Here is a 14,396-nt window from a genome sequence, read left to right on the forward strand (position 1 = left end):
CGCTTTCTACTGAACCTAATCCCCCTTCTATGGTGATCCTGGACTGTCAATATGGCTTGAATCAAGACGAAAAAAAGACGGTTCTTGTCTCAAATGGGCGCCTTAATGTCGAACCATTTATCAATGATACCACCAACTCAGCCCCAGTGAGTAATTAAGGCGGATAAAAACCGGAATCAAACGTCATCATTCAGAGTGCAGGCGTTTCATAAAAAAGGGGGAAAAGAGAACATGAGGCAATAGTCAGGATGACGGGACGGAACGGGAATGATGAAATATTATATGATATGACCTTGGGCATTATTCTTTTTCCGATCCATTCCAGGGCCTGGAGCGTGGAGGGAAAATCAACCTTGATTACGATGTGAGTCCAAATCTTTTCAACGTCACCGAGCCACTCTACTTGTACTCGCCCACCACGGAAATGCGGGATTACACTTGCAAGGTGTTCCACCCTTCAGAACGAAGTGACCTTGTCCAAAAGATGGTAGTTTATGGTAAGCGAGAACTTAATGCCACTATTTTGAACTCGGGTCCTCCTCAAATTACTTCAGTAGCGTAAGTAGTGTAAATGACATTTTCCCATCTTCTGCCCGACCCATGTCCCATACCTTGTTAAAAAGAGCTCAATTTTCAAGGGGCCCTTTTTCATTGGGACAAATTCGCCCTATTTCTAGATTTTGTCTAAACATTTGAAATGTCAAATGATAGATAGTTTGTCATTTCATCTTTGCCTTATCCACTAAAACAAGGGCAATTGTTAGGACATTAACTGGAACTGTTCCGAGAAAACGTCACGGTTTAGCGTTAAATTCCGAATGGTGTTTATTTGCTGAAAGCCCGGTTGAATAAAGTTGGACATAAGTAGGTTGAGTTGGACCGTTTCCTTCATTCTACGTATTAGTGCTTAGTGTCCAACTTTCCCATTTCAAACTATATTCTTTCCGGTACTGCCCACGTCCAGAACAATTTCCCAAAAACCATCAACGCTATGCTAGTCTTAGGGACAATTGGTCCTGGTCACTTTTTACCACTTTCGCACCAGCAGGTCTCTATCAAACATCAGCTCTGATGCTGAATAAGATGGAACGAGAGAAGCTTGTTTAAAGAATATGCTAGATGTGTACATCATGACCCATGACCTCCAATAGCTGTCCAGCTACTTTCACGGAACAAGAGAGGTCAAACTCAAGTTGAGCCCGGTCCAGCATTCCAGCATAAAAGCGTAAAGAGGCTCTGAACCAGGCTCTGAACCCCTTCATTTTTCACCATGGAAGGGTAGCCTTCGAGGTTTCTCTTCCAACCCATAAGAAGCTGAGTATAAATCAAGCCTTTCACGAGGCAGGGATTGACAAATTGCTTGGCAAATTGCAAAATCAAGACCAGACGAGGCGATTCATTCTCTTCAAAGGAAAGAGAAAACAGACCCAACCAACGAGTTAGCAGGGGAGATTGAGAACTATTTTACTCTTGTGGGTGAAGGGGCGTCGGTCGGATGAGGGCATCGACTTACCCACTCACTCGATGACCGAGGTTGACCTCTGACGGAAAAACACTTGAGTTGGGAAAGAACTTGTTTTTTACTTTTAGACGCAATTTAGACAATAATTTAAATGGTTTTTTTTTCAGAGCCGCCCAAATTGGTTAAAATTCACTCATCAGCGGAATATTTTGCAGCAGGTCAATTTAACCTGTATGGTGGACCACGCTTACCCGAGCCAAGTTTGAGGATTTTCCATGGCTTTAGAAATCAGAGGTAACGTATAACGAATAACTCACCGAGAGCAAGTTTAGACTGGACGAGGTTGCGCGGAATTACAAGTAATCATGACGTGCCATTTTCTGGAAGACTCACCGTAAGATCTTGAACTAAGTCAAGTTTTAAAAATTTAAGAGCACCACTATAATCTAGACGAATGCTGAACTTCATTTCGTGGTGTATTAGAGCTTCAAGCATTTTCAGCTTTGCCAAGAGCTAAAAAAACGTTGTGAGCAGAGCAAATACAAAAGTACAACATATTTTTTTTATTTCCATAACCAAAAAATACCTTAGGTTTGAGGTAATTTTTTATTTATGACAAATGGCATTTGGTTTGGTTTTCCTAGATCAATGCACTTATTTCCGGGAAGCCAAGTTGAAACTGAACTGTCATATGTCTGTGGAGATTTGCTTCGTCTTCAAAACATTTCTTCGTACATTGCAGTGACTGGATACAATTTTTTGGATAGATGTAGTACCTAAGGGACAGTCCATAAAATTACCTTTGACGGTTCTTTGAATTTAATTTTGAGGATAAATACTTTGGTTTGCTTAGACGAAGGAAAATGAGTCCGATATTTGAACCATTGTTATCTCTTTGGAAGCATTTTGGGAGGCTGGAAAAAACGTTTTGAGGCCAAAACAAATATGTTCATCCCCTGGTTTTGCGAAATTATCTGTAATTTCCTTGCCTTTCACCCCAATGTTGGGCATTGGTCCACTTTTCCGAACTTCCGCACTGATACAGGGAATGGAACACCAGCAGTTCAAGATGAAAATAATATCAATCCTTTTAGCTTTATATTCATAAAACTATCTTATCCACCTACAAGTCACAGTTAGCGGATTTGATAGCCCTTGAATTAAGGGTGGTTCAGGAGGAATTCTCATCAGAATCTTGTTCAAGTTTGACTTCAATCCTGGTACTGGATCTACACCCACATATTGGTTGCGAATATTACAGGGAAGCAGGTTGTTTTTTAAAGTTGATTTGGTCAAGTTCATAGCATATTGATTTTTAAATATTTTCTCCGACATATTTGCTAACATACATATATGATTGTGTCGAGGTAGTCACAGATGCTCGAAATGGTTGCATTAGTACGATGGAGCCGAGAAAGATGGAGGTGGAATTCATTGTTCTAACGAACCTGGATTCTCGAGGCTTGAAGGTGCTCACAAAACGCACTTTAAGTCACCATGAACACTGAAATTGACCATAAAACCTGGGTTGGAACAAAGCTCATGAATGCTTTTGAAAACGTACTGTATCAGTTACCTATCAATCCTTCTCCGAATACTGTACAATCCCAACCTTTAGTAGGAATCTAACAAGAGTAGATTCGATCTAGGTCCGCTGCAAGGCTGTTGAAATCTTGGCCATTCCTACCAGAAGCTAACTTCGTATCTACTGGCAATAATAATAAACTTCTGAAGAGGAGCAATGAATGTTTTGAAAAGGAGAGGTCCTAAAATGAAGCCCAAGTTGACATAATGTAGGGTGTCACCAAGCGACCCATCAACCATAACCATTTTGCCTCTTATTATGAATGAAACTTCTTATCCAATGGAGAAACTTGCCTTGGATCCTTATATACTGAAGCCTTTTCGCCATCTTTATTCAAACAAGCACGGTGATGCTCAAAAAACGAATAAAAACTAAAACTTCAGGCTTTATATGACCGAAAATATTGATGCATAAGTGGAGCCATTTTTTCGCCGATTAATCACTACACAATGTCTCAAAAAGAGGTGCTTGCAAGACCAGAGTTAGAAATCGAAATTAGCTATCGCAGCGAACACTACTCTTGTTAGATTATAGCTACTGTGCATCATTAAAAGACCCTCAAGAAATACGATGAGTTTTTGAAAGTAGAACATGCTTGATTTAGGGGCTTGTTTATTTATGGTTTCTTAAGGAATGAATGAATTTGCATATCGGTGAGGGTAGAAGATTCGTCTCTTTCCGAAGCCATTTAAAAAGAAATGCAGTGCTTAGTGAGAAGAACGTTAAAACCCTTATGAGTTGTTAGCAAGTTCAAATGCACTAGTCAAAGCCTGATATATTGACCATGTACCAAAGATGACCTCACCTAAAAAGTACTTGTACTTATAAATACATTCAAATCAAATCAAATCAAAGTTTATGGCAACCAGTTTTGAAAAATTGGCTTATTGAAAGAAATTTGAGAGCTTTGTTGAACTTGATTTAAATGGTAGGTGCAAATACGAATTTCGGCATGAATTGGACTAATGTTTTTAGTCGTAAAATCTATTTATTTTTACTAAAATTCTAAATTCGAAATTGATTGCTCATTTCCAATACCCTGTTTATATTTTTTTGTCAGTTTGGAAAATTAATACTCCACAAAACAAGACTTATTAAATTGTTGTACTGTCATCAATTAGGCATCTCAAGACGATGACTGACCTCTTATGACCTCGAATTTGTCCCTTCTGGTCTTCTAATACTTATCGAAATCGACCAATCCGTTTAACGAATTCCTAGCAAGGTTAGAGAAAAAAGGAAAAAAGAAACAACAGAATGAAGCAGGATATCAGCTAATTTCTTACTTCCTCAATTTTATGAACTGCTGCTCAATCAAAAACTTAAAGTCAGCAGAAGAAAACACTGTTTAGGCAATCTATTTCAATTATCAATGTTTTCCTTCCTTTTGCGATGTCACATTGATATTTTAAAAGACTTCGTGAAGTCAGGTCATTTCAAACATCTACATAGGTAAAATGTTCTTCTCCACGTTTGGAATATCAAATTATTTTCACGTTCTTAGCTTACGAGCCGCAAACTTCCTGTTAATAATGGGACGTCCATGAACGAAAATTTCCGTCAAAAGAGTGCTGTACTGTTACTGTTATGGTTTGAATATCAAGAGCTCAAAGTAAGCTAGAGGTTATAACATTCAGTCTTTAACATGGTTTTGTAGCATATGCCATTAAGGTGTGAACCCTATGAGAACTTTGGATTGTAGCCCCGATTGCCCCCGTATTCCAACACACTCCTTTCTAAACGAATGTTAAAGAATCTAAGGATTCAAGCCATGTGCACTAAGTGGCATCGGAATTTGTTTCATCAAATTCTTCATCGTCTCACGACGTCTCAAGTTCCTCCTCCCCTTTTCCGTCTGTCTTAACCGCGAGTTGAGCCATCATTGGCGGGTGGATTTTTGCTCTCGGCCCGAATGAGTTGCTTGTAGGTCGTCTTCTCGGACGGACGGAAGAACGAATGTACGAAGGAACAAACGAGCGGCTGATGGCGAAAATGACGACCAAAACGACTTGGCTCGAAACTGAACTCGAAAGAGCGATTTCCCCGATTTCCGACCTGGGAGAAACAAATAGATTTGTCAAGGATCCTAACCAACAATTTAAAAGTACTTTAGGCACATGAAGTGAGAGAGGAGAGAGAGAGAGAGGAGAGAGAGAGAGAGGAGAGAGAGAGAGAGAGAGAGAGAGAGAGAGAGAAGAGAGAGAGAGAGAGAGAGAGAGAGAGAGAGAGAGAGACAGAGAGAGATCGAGAGAGCCAGGTGGTAGAAAATTTTGGCCAAACTCATCCATTAGGTACATCCGGTAGCAAAGAAAATGTAGGTGAACCAAATATTTATTGCATACTCTGTAAGCTTGTAGGCTTAATCATGTGTGCTCAGGATTCAAGAGACAGATAGGTTGCCCCTAAAAGGGTACATACAGTAGAGTCAATTAATCCCATTCATAGTGGTTGCTGATCCACCAATCTTTATTTCAGAGTGGAACTTCGAGGCTTAGAGGAGCGCATTGCCCAGTATCCAAATGGGGCTTGGCAAAAAATGATAATCGCAGTGTTATCGGATCAAACATTGCACATGGAAAATGTGTTCGATTGCGAAATCTCTCTACCTCATACGGATTTTATCATCAAGAAATCGACCCTCTACTCACCAGGTAAGAATGAATCCAAAAAATAGCTGTGGCATAAGATTGATTAGCGATTTCGGAGACCTCAACATCTTCTCCCCTTTCCGCCTGTTTTGCTTCTCCTATGTACCGTATTATCAACGTGCTTGTATTACATTATGTATTACTACCCACAACCCCGACCAACCATTTGTGATGTTCTTTCGGCATTTAAAAGAAGGGATCGACAATAATTATTATTATGATGATTTCGTGCGAACTCGTCTTTAGGGCACGGGGTCGTGGGAGAGAAAAGCGCTTTTGGAAAGTTTGGAATGATTGCTCCGACCCTCTTTGGAGTGGTTGAAGGAGGCATTATTCGACAATCAAGCCCGACTAGAAAGAAGAACACTATTCGAACCGCCATAGAGCTCCTGTTTGCGCTAGTACCTGCAGTGATACCTAGCTACCCATCTACCTCCCTACAGTGCCATACCATTCAGTAGCATTGCTCTTCCGTACGCCCTGGTATGTGAGTAAGTGTGTGCGTGTACACCATAGGTATTGCACGCTCAATGGCAATCTTGAACTTGTGGGAAAATTCTTCTTAGGCCAAATGTAAGCCTCGAACCGAGGGAAAACTTTGGCCGAAGATGGATGAGGTGGAGGGTTGGATTGCCTTGAAAATGATCAAGGCTAGCTTACCTACTATTGCGTTCCCCCTGATTCTTGTGGAATGACAATAACACACTCGTACGTACTGTACATACAGTTCACGCATGCACCTCCGAGTTATGTTAGAGGTTACGAGTTCGTCAATGGAATGACAAATTGATGAATCAATTGAATTGTACATTGTACGTACCTGATCGTTACTTCAATGGGGAGGAACCAAAACCAACACAAACCAGTAGATTATCATTGATCTTGATTCGAATCTACTATGTTAAACTCTGGACCTGCTACAGTTTGAGGCTACTTCTCTGCAGATGACACAAACCAGATACGAGTTCTCGTACGAACGACATGAGCACATGTCAACCTGGGGCCCGTGGGAGCAAAAAAACGTGACAAAGTGGGAATAATCTGAAGTCTTGGAACTATGATAAAGTCACATGGGCTGCACGATCCTTGATGATAGCATCGTATTTCTCTATCACTTAAGAATTGTGAACAGACATCATGTTTGAAAAATTTCGAGCTTGCGCGGTAACGAGAGACTTAAATTGGCATTTGTCATCGAGGGTGAAAGGGATAAATCCTATTAGACCTCTGCACATAAATTAAGGTGTCCTACTGAGTAATTTAACTCATTAAAAGAAAGAATTTTGATTCAAAATGATTCAAAATTAGTGATTCATAAAACTTCAGAGGAAATGCTATATCAAAAAATATGTACCAATGATTCACCAAGTCATCTTATATTGAGAAAAAGTACATCAAATAGACTAAGGGGGAAAATCATAGATATTTCAGTCTCATCCAATCCTGCCGAGCGGATTGCATTGGGTGAGCTTTGGTACTTGTTTCACTTAATCAGCTCTGCCGGGGGTAACAAAATGTCAGCGAATCGTTTGGGGAGAGGAAACTGGGTCAATAAAGCATTTGCGTGGGAAACCCACGTTCTTTTGTTGATGATTTCCGTTCCAAGATGCTCAGTCTCTAAAGCTACCACCATACGTAAACTACTACACAGCACTCTCAGCTGCATGTATACAAATACAGAGCCCAACTATTGATTATTGCTTTTGTCTCTTGCAGGGCATCTCGCGATGATGTCGAACTCGGGATCGCCGTCTTCACACCATCCAGGACTCAAAGTCTTGCATTCTCCACCATGGAAAGCACTCCCGGCTGTGATCATGATAGTAGTTTGCCATACTAGGGCCATCCATTGGTGGATCCAGAGCCTTTTTTGGAATCATAACAATCTCCCATTTCCGTCCAGGTGATCTAGTTGGCAATGCGAAATAAATCTAATTACCACAAAATAGATCATTAATTAGTATTTGTAAGATCATTTCCATCACCTCTAGATATTTACTACTCTTGAGGTTCTAAACGTGTAGTTTGTCTTAATGGCACATTCAACTCATCAAAAGCTTCCCTAAAAGTCAAGTGGCCGTTTGGTACGTGAGAGATTTGTAGGCTGCTGCACAGACCCTCCAGTTTCCAAATTACTGCACAATATATCATAGGTACTGCGAAGTACCAGGCATGCTGAATGGGATCCGCACACTCTCGGTTTCACTCATTCTCCCGCCATCTCGCGTGGAAGACTTTGCAGTCGAGATGAACCTTCGAGTTCAGCTTAGGGAGGCCATCATGGATCGACGGAAACATCAGCGCACATCTCGCCTCACCTCTCCTAACGTTAAAATGGAGGATATTCTTCGGGGGTGGATTTAGGTCAGATTGGATGGTTTGGGACAGGAACTTGAAAACTTGACAGTCCGAACACTATATCAGCTCTCGAAGTCGTTCGTGGTGATTGAATATCTACGAAAGCAAAGATTTGGGAATGAATTTTAGTTTCATGATGGCGTTCGTTTCTTTATTTTATTTCCTTTTAAAGTCGAAACACGGTGGTTAAGAAACCTTATAAAGTTTCGAGGGAAATACCCAAGCACATTTTGGCACCTTTTTTAGCTTGCAAAATCATAGAGCACAACTGTGATTTTGTTGCTTTGTGTGATTCTAATTCAGACTAAAAACTTTCAGGCCTAAAAACATGTTAAATACTAAAATATTCAACACTAAATTGGTGGAAATTAGAAGTACATTTAGTTTGCAATAAGCAGAAAACAGACAAACTTTCTACAACACTTAACCAATTCACTTTGGGTCTCTTGCTGTCATTTCAATGCAGTGCTCCTTTGTCAAGGCAGTGATAATTGTACATAATTTGTATTGTCAAAAGTAGAATCGATATATGGAACATGTAAAATATTTCTAAAGGAGCTTTTGGACCTATTTATCATTTACTTTAGAGTCATCTGAAACTTGACAGCGATTTAATGGAGTTTTGGAGTCTGTTAGTTAACCTAGTTTGTAATAAAACAAGTAGTGATGTGTTTCAATCTGGAAGGTCAGCTTTTTGGCTTAAAGGACCTCGGCTAGGGCTCCCATCACAAGCTAAAGAGAGCGAAGCAAAACGCCATCCTGCCGTTCTAGGTATCGGAACCAGGGCTGCTTTAAAACTCGTTCCTGATCTTGGGTCTTCATTTCTCTACACTTTTTCGTTGGAATGGGAGCCCTACCAGAGGTCCTTTAAGCTAAATGCTAAATAACTGATTTTCCGGATCGAAACCCATCACTAAAAACAAGGTCAAACTTGGAGACCAAACGTAAAAAAATACATTTCTTTTATATGTAGCTTTAGTACTCGTAGTTCCAACTAGTATGAAAAAAAGTGACAGTGGCACTTACAACTCACACAGAGAACACAGTTGGCTAGCTTTTTAGCAGGGCTTTAGTAATGAAATTAAATCTCAAGTAACGAAATTACAGTAATTCGTTCCTTTTTCGAAAAAGGAACTGTATTTCCATTACATTTTAAAATTGTGAAATTGTCACGACCGCAAAACTAAAAGAATTGCTCGTTCCTTTTTCGTTTCCCAGAATGGCCTTTAATTTTTCGTTTATCTCGTGGCAGCTGAGGAAACTTAAGGCTCAACAGAAATTGTCGTTTTTGTTGCTATTTCCATGTTGTATATTATGAACAATGACACTCAGGGTTGACAATTGTGCTTTCTCATAGCTACTCAGAGGTTGTTCTTGGTTTTAAATCTTGTTGCATTGCTACTTTATTGTTTACATCTTCTCAAACAAATTCCGTTGGACCGAAGACCTGATTCAGTTCAATTGTCAAAGAGAAGAAAATCCTTCTTTGGCTTGGGTATGATGCATCAAATTTCCAAAGTTACCACATTTCCACGGCTCAAGGCATAGGCTTGTAACAGAGAAGCTTTAATGACTTGACAATGTCTAATACTGCTTTTCCATCATGACTTTTGCCACATTGTTTCAAGCCTTCAACAATCATTACCCCATCCAGGGTCCCAATCTTGACTCCTCAATCCTTATGATGCAATACATTTTGAACAAATATGCCAAGATTAAATATTACATTATACATATTATAAATAAATTTTGACACGAAGTCTTCGAATGTTACGCGCTAGGACTGTTTGAAGAAGAAAAACAATTTATTTAGAGAAGTATGGTCTTGATGGGGGAAAACCCATAAAACATCGGTCATCTAAATCTTAGGAAAAGTAACGAGTAACACCATTACATTTTTTGGCGAGTAACGGTTGTGTAACGAATTACTATTTTGGGCCGAAGTAATTGTAACTGTAATTCGTTCCTTTTATTCAGGAACGACTAATGCCCTGCATATCAGCTTATTATCAGATTGTCAGGTGATCCTTCGTTAAGGGTCTGTTGTTCTCTAATAAACTTCATAGAAAAGGTTAAGTAGATTTGTTCTTGAGCTTCACCATTTAGTGCTTGTGTCCTTATGATCTCGTATAGGACCGAACCAAAATCGATTATTAGTTAGTCTATTGAGTACGTATATTGGATTTTGTTAACTTTACTCGGACTAACTTTGGCAATTCAATCAGCATAGCACTATTCCCTGTTATTGCACCACGCGTCGCTATTGTTACGCATATCTCACTTATTGCCGGATAGATAGCATTCGAAGTTGTTCGGAGGCAGAGAAGGCATGGCATCAGACTAGCGTCACAGTGAAAAGTATCGCCGTTATTATGGTTGTACAAGAAGCAAAACCTAATGTCAAGTGTCACCGGAAGTAGCTCATGAAGAAACTCTCATTTCGACTTCGCTCAACACGGAGGTTGGCTTGATCCCGCCAATGGAATAATGGAGTGGTTCTTGCGAGACAGATCATTCAATCTAGCTATGCAAAGGTAAATTTTCTGGGAATACCAGAATTGTCAAGACACAGTCTTGAGGGCACATCAATTTCTAACTAATTAAGGAACAGCTTCAGAGCACGTGTAAGTCAATTGAGAGTAATACTACCAGACCTGGCGTTGAAGTCACCCACGGTAGACCTGCTCTGGCTTTGGGCAACTCGATTGGCGGATTAGTTTCAACTTTGATTCTTAGAGATTAACTAAAGTCTGATATGGTGTCAATTGCCTCAGGTCAGAGGGATCATTCGAATCTTGAATCCTCTAGTTTTTCGGCATCAGCCTATGAATGGATCTCATCAGCCCAGCCTCAGGCGGAATCTCATGAGTGGAGGTCGAGCGAGTCAAGGGTCGCAACCTAATTGCTGCCGCCGTCTAGTAGCCACCAAACTGTCGACAGCAAAGACAACAACGACAACAACAACATCATCGTAAGAAGTTACTTCCAGTGCATATGTACACGTAGTGCACAATGTACAACATGGGTTCTCGCCATTTCTGAGTCTCGCTGATGACTTCCGCTCAGAGCAGCCCCCGTTGATCCTTGGCTGCGTCTGAGTCTCTCGATGGGTGGAAACTGAGAAGTCGAGGCTTTCAGAACAAACCAACCGCCGAGAAACTCGCAAGTCACGTCAAGGATCGCTTCTCGAGGTCTCGATTCCCGAACCGCCATCGACGACTGGAAGGAAGGAAGGATGGATGGATGGATGAATAGATAGAATAGATGGACGAGCACACCTACGACTAGCGAGTACGAACGCACCAATGTACTGTTCGAGAATGGATGGTAGGTACGAGTAGCTATGGAAAGGTGCCTCAAAAGGCGGGTGAGAGGGTAATTTGAAATTTTTATTAGTGGGTTTAAAGCATGACCTCGGTGACCTACCGAAGAAGATCATCCTTGGGGATTTTCAGTGGCAGGTTCCAAAGAGGAAAGGCAAGGCGAAAGAGACCGAGAGACCGCGAGACCTGCCGAGAAGCGCACACAACCCACCCCTCCAACCATCATGGGCAATGGGAGCAGAATCAGAATGCTCCCACAGCCCGAACTAAGCTGACATGGGGGAATTTGCGGGCTCTGAGCTCGATCAAATGCCGTGCTCATTGATGCCGATCCATAAGGTGCTCCTACTGGCAACTGGCTACTACTGGTGAATGAGAGAGAGAGAGAGCATTCTTGGCGCCCAAGTGTAGCTCTTTTGCTACAATTTACCTCGTACATTCACAATTTCCTGTAAAGATAGGTCACCACCATGGCCACCGCCACCACTTGCTCTCACCACCGCCTAAGCAGGGTACTGCAGAGTAATGACGAGGCCTCCATCCATCCACATCAAAGTTGGGGATGGCGGGGGAAGATTTCTCTTGGCTCCATCCAAGTGATCTCGGATTCACTTTCTCGGCGTTCCAGCCTCGCTTGCTCTCGTCATTCCTCTCGTTCCGCCGTCCATGGGGCCATTGGGCCATCGGAGGGATATGGGCAAGGGCATTTACTCTCACCCACTCACTCACACGAACATTTCAAATGGCTGGGGGATATCGCTCAGATGGGCTTCTTATGCATTTGTGGTGACATCGTCTTTGAATCTACAAGGAAGGAAGGAAGGGAGAGAGAAAGAGACAGACAGACAGGGAAAAAGTCACAATTGCGGAAATTGGCCGAATCCGGACCAAAGAAAGAAGCCAAATTTTTGTGGCCAAGCTAGTCGTGATTGTGTGGTGGAAGTGCATATAGAGTGGATCTTGATATCAGGAAATCCTCAGACGACTTTCTTCCTCCCAAAGGGGAAACCCCCGACCCAACACCGACAGATTCAACGGATATCAGCTGAGTGTCTGCCACAGATTACATGGTCATGGATCCTTCATCCCCATCGAATGCAGCTCCTCCACCACCGCCGCCTCCGTCGATCTCGGACCTCTATTCCGGTTCGGGCTTGCTCAGTGGCAGCCTCAATCATCACCTCGTCAATGGAGGTGGGGGTCAACATCAATCCTCCGGCTCTCATTTGTCCGAGTCTCTGAGCTCGGAGCAAAAGGCCAAATACTCGGCCATGACTCTGTTCAACAACAATGTCTACAGTCCGAGCAGTCACATGTTGCCGTCTAGCAACTCGGGTGGAGGCAATCACCATCAGACCTCATCCTCAGTGAGTCCACTCCCATCGGTTCGATCGAGCGGCACGTCCAATAAATACAGTGATTATGGTTACTCGCCTTATGGCAGCAGTTCGGTCAATGGACCTCCCGTGTCGAATTATGATCCCTTGGCTGGATTTGCCTCGGGTCAAACCGGGTCAATCGGGGCATCCGATGCCTCCTCAGGGCTGTCGATGAGTCCTTGGATGCAAGACTCATCGCCCCTCTCTCATACTATGTCCTCATACTATTCTCATCATCCGGCTTTCCTATCGCATCATCATCATCATTCTGCGGCTGCCGTGGCTGTGTCGCATCACTCCCACCATCCGCATTCTCATCATCATCCTTCGGCTCGTGACTTTAGGGATGTTGCTGTCATGCAGGTAGGACATGCGCCCCTTCAGATAATAGCCGCACTGTTTAGATATTGATTGTATGGAAAACCATCCAGGAACCATGTCGAAAGAAAGCGGAGATTCCAGTTTTCCGCTCAATCGACATATCTCTGAACACTATGCTCCTCAATCTTAGTTGGTGAACTAGTCACTCTTTGTAACACAATTGATTTGTAGTCATAATGAATGAACCTGTCATTGTTTACTTGCGCATTGAATCGATTCATTTTTTGAAAAAAAATATTTGTTCTTTCGAACAGATTGTTGTTGGTTCTAAAGCAAGTATGCTTGAAATTAGATCCAGGCGTCAATATGTTATTCAAGCCAAACGAGGATACGGTGATTGAAGAGACCAATTAGCATTTTTTGTGGTCGAAAACAAGAGGCCAAATATTGATTTTGACTATGTAGAGGAACCAAATGTCATGAAAACATGGGCTTGTCTAAATGCTACTCAAAGGCCTTGATTACCCTAAAGCGCTTCAGAACAATGTCTTATCTATATTTCCATTTTCTTTAGGGCGGCGGGGACGGACAATCCATGATTCCAGCAACTCTGTTGGCCGGATACCAAGGATCCGGTCCCATTCAGCTTTGGCAGTTTCTATTGGAACTCTTGACCGACAAATCGTGCAAGCCGTACATTTGTTGGACAGGCGATGGTTGGGAGTTCAAACTCACCGATCCTGACGAGGTTAGGAACCATTGCAGAAAGACAAGCTGCGCTCAATCTCCAATGAGAGGTTGCGGGAGATCATTGGTCCAAAAGGACTCAAGTAGAGACTTACTAGTTATTACCAGGGATCGAATTCTCTCTGCTCTTTCAGGTTGCCCGACGTTGGGGAGTGCGGAAAAATAAGCCTAAAATGAACTACGAAAAACTCTCACGAGGCTTACGTTACTACTATGATAAGAATATCATTCACAAAACCAACGGAAAGAGGTGAGTGGGAAGGAAGGCGTATTGAAAGTGCAAAAAAAATCTCTTATCCATAACCATTTTTCCATGTTTTGTCGATTAGATACGTGTATCGTTTTGTGTGCGATTTGCAGTCCTTGTTGGGTTACACCCCTGAGGAACTGCATGCCATGGTGGAACTACAAAACTCTCACTCTCCCAGCTCGCCCCACAATGATCTTGGACACAACCCCGGATCCATATCATCCATAGTCAAGAAGGAACAACACGAACCATTGATATAGATTAATTTATACCCATATCGCAACGAAATAGATAACTGTTACCACAAAAAGAACGTGTTGAAA

The 14,396-nt window shown here is 42.0% G+C and overlaps 2 protein-coding genes across 2 annotated transcripts in view; both read left to right on the forward strand.

The window, feature by feature from the left end:
* The window catches only part of LOC131883645 (uncharacterized), a 20,806-nt gene extending 13,177 nt beyond the window's left edge, over positions 1-7,629 (forward strand). The window contains exons 5-6 of the mRNA XM_059231157.1: positions 5,523-5,698; positions 7,412-7,629. Coding sequence (XP_059087140.1) covers positions 5,523-5,698; positions 7,412-7,602 — 367 coding nt within the window. The 3' untranslated portion in view covers positions 7,603-7,629. The remainder of the gene's footprint in view (positions 1-5,522; positions 5,699-7,411) is intronic.
* A 4,106-nt stretch (positions 7,630-11,735) lies between these two features.
* Positions 11,736-14,386, forward strand: LOC131883641 (ETS-like protein pointed). The gene is made up of 4 exons (XM_059231154.1): positions 11,736-13,118; positions 13,651-13,824; positions 13,958-14,073; positions 14,153-14,386. Exons 1-4 carry the CDS (start codon positions 12,444-12,446, stop codon positions 14,331-14,333), a joined length of 1,146 nt encoding a protein of 381 aa, XP_059087137.1. The 5' UTR covers positions 11,736-12,443; the 3' UTR covers positions 14,334-14,386.
* The last annotated feature ends 10 nt before the right edge of the window (positions 14,387-14,396 follow it).

This window comes from Tigriopus californicus, chromosome 7 (assembly GCF_007210705.1).
Source record: "Tigriopus californicus strain San Diego chromosome 7, Tcal_SD_v2.1, whole genome shotgun sequence".
NCBI classification, from domain to species: domain Eukaryota; kingdom Metazoa; phylum Arthropoda; class Copepoda; order Harpacticoida; family Harpacticidae; genus Tigriopus; species Tigriopus californicus.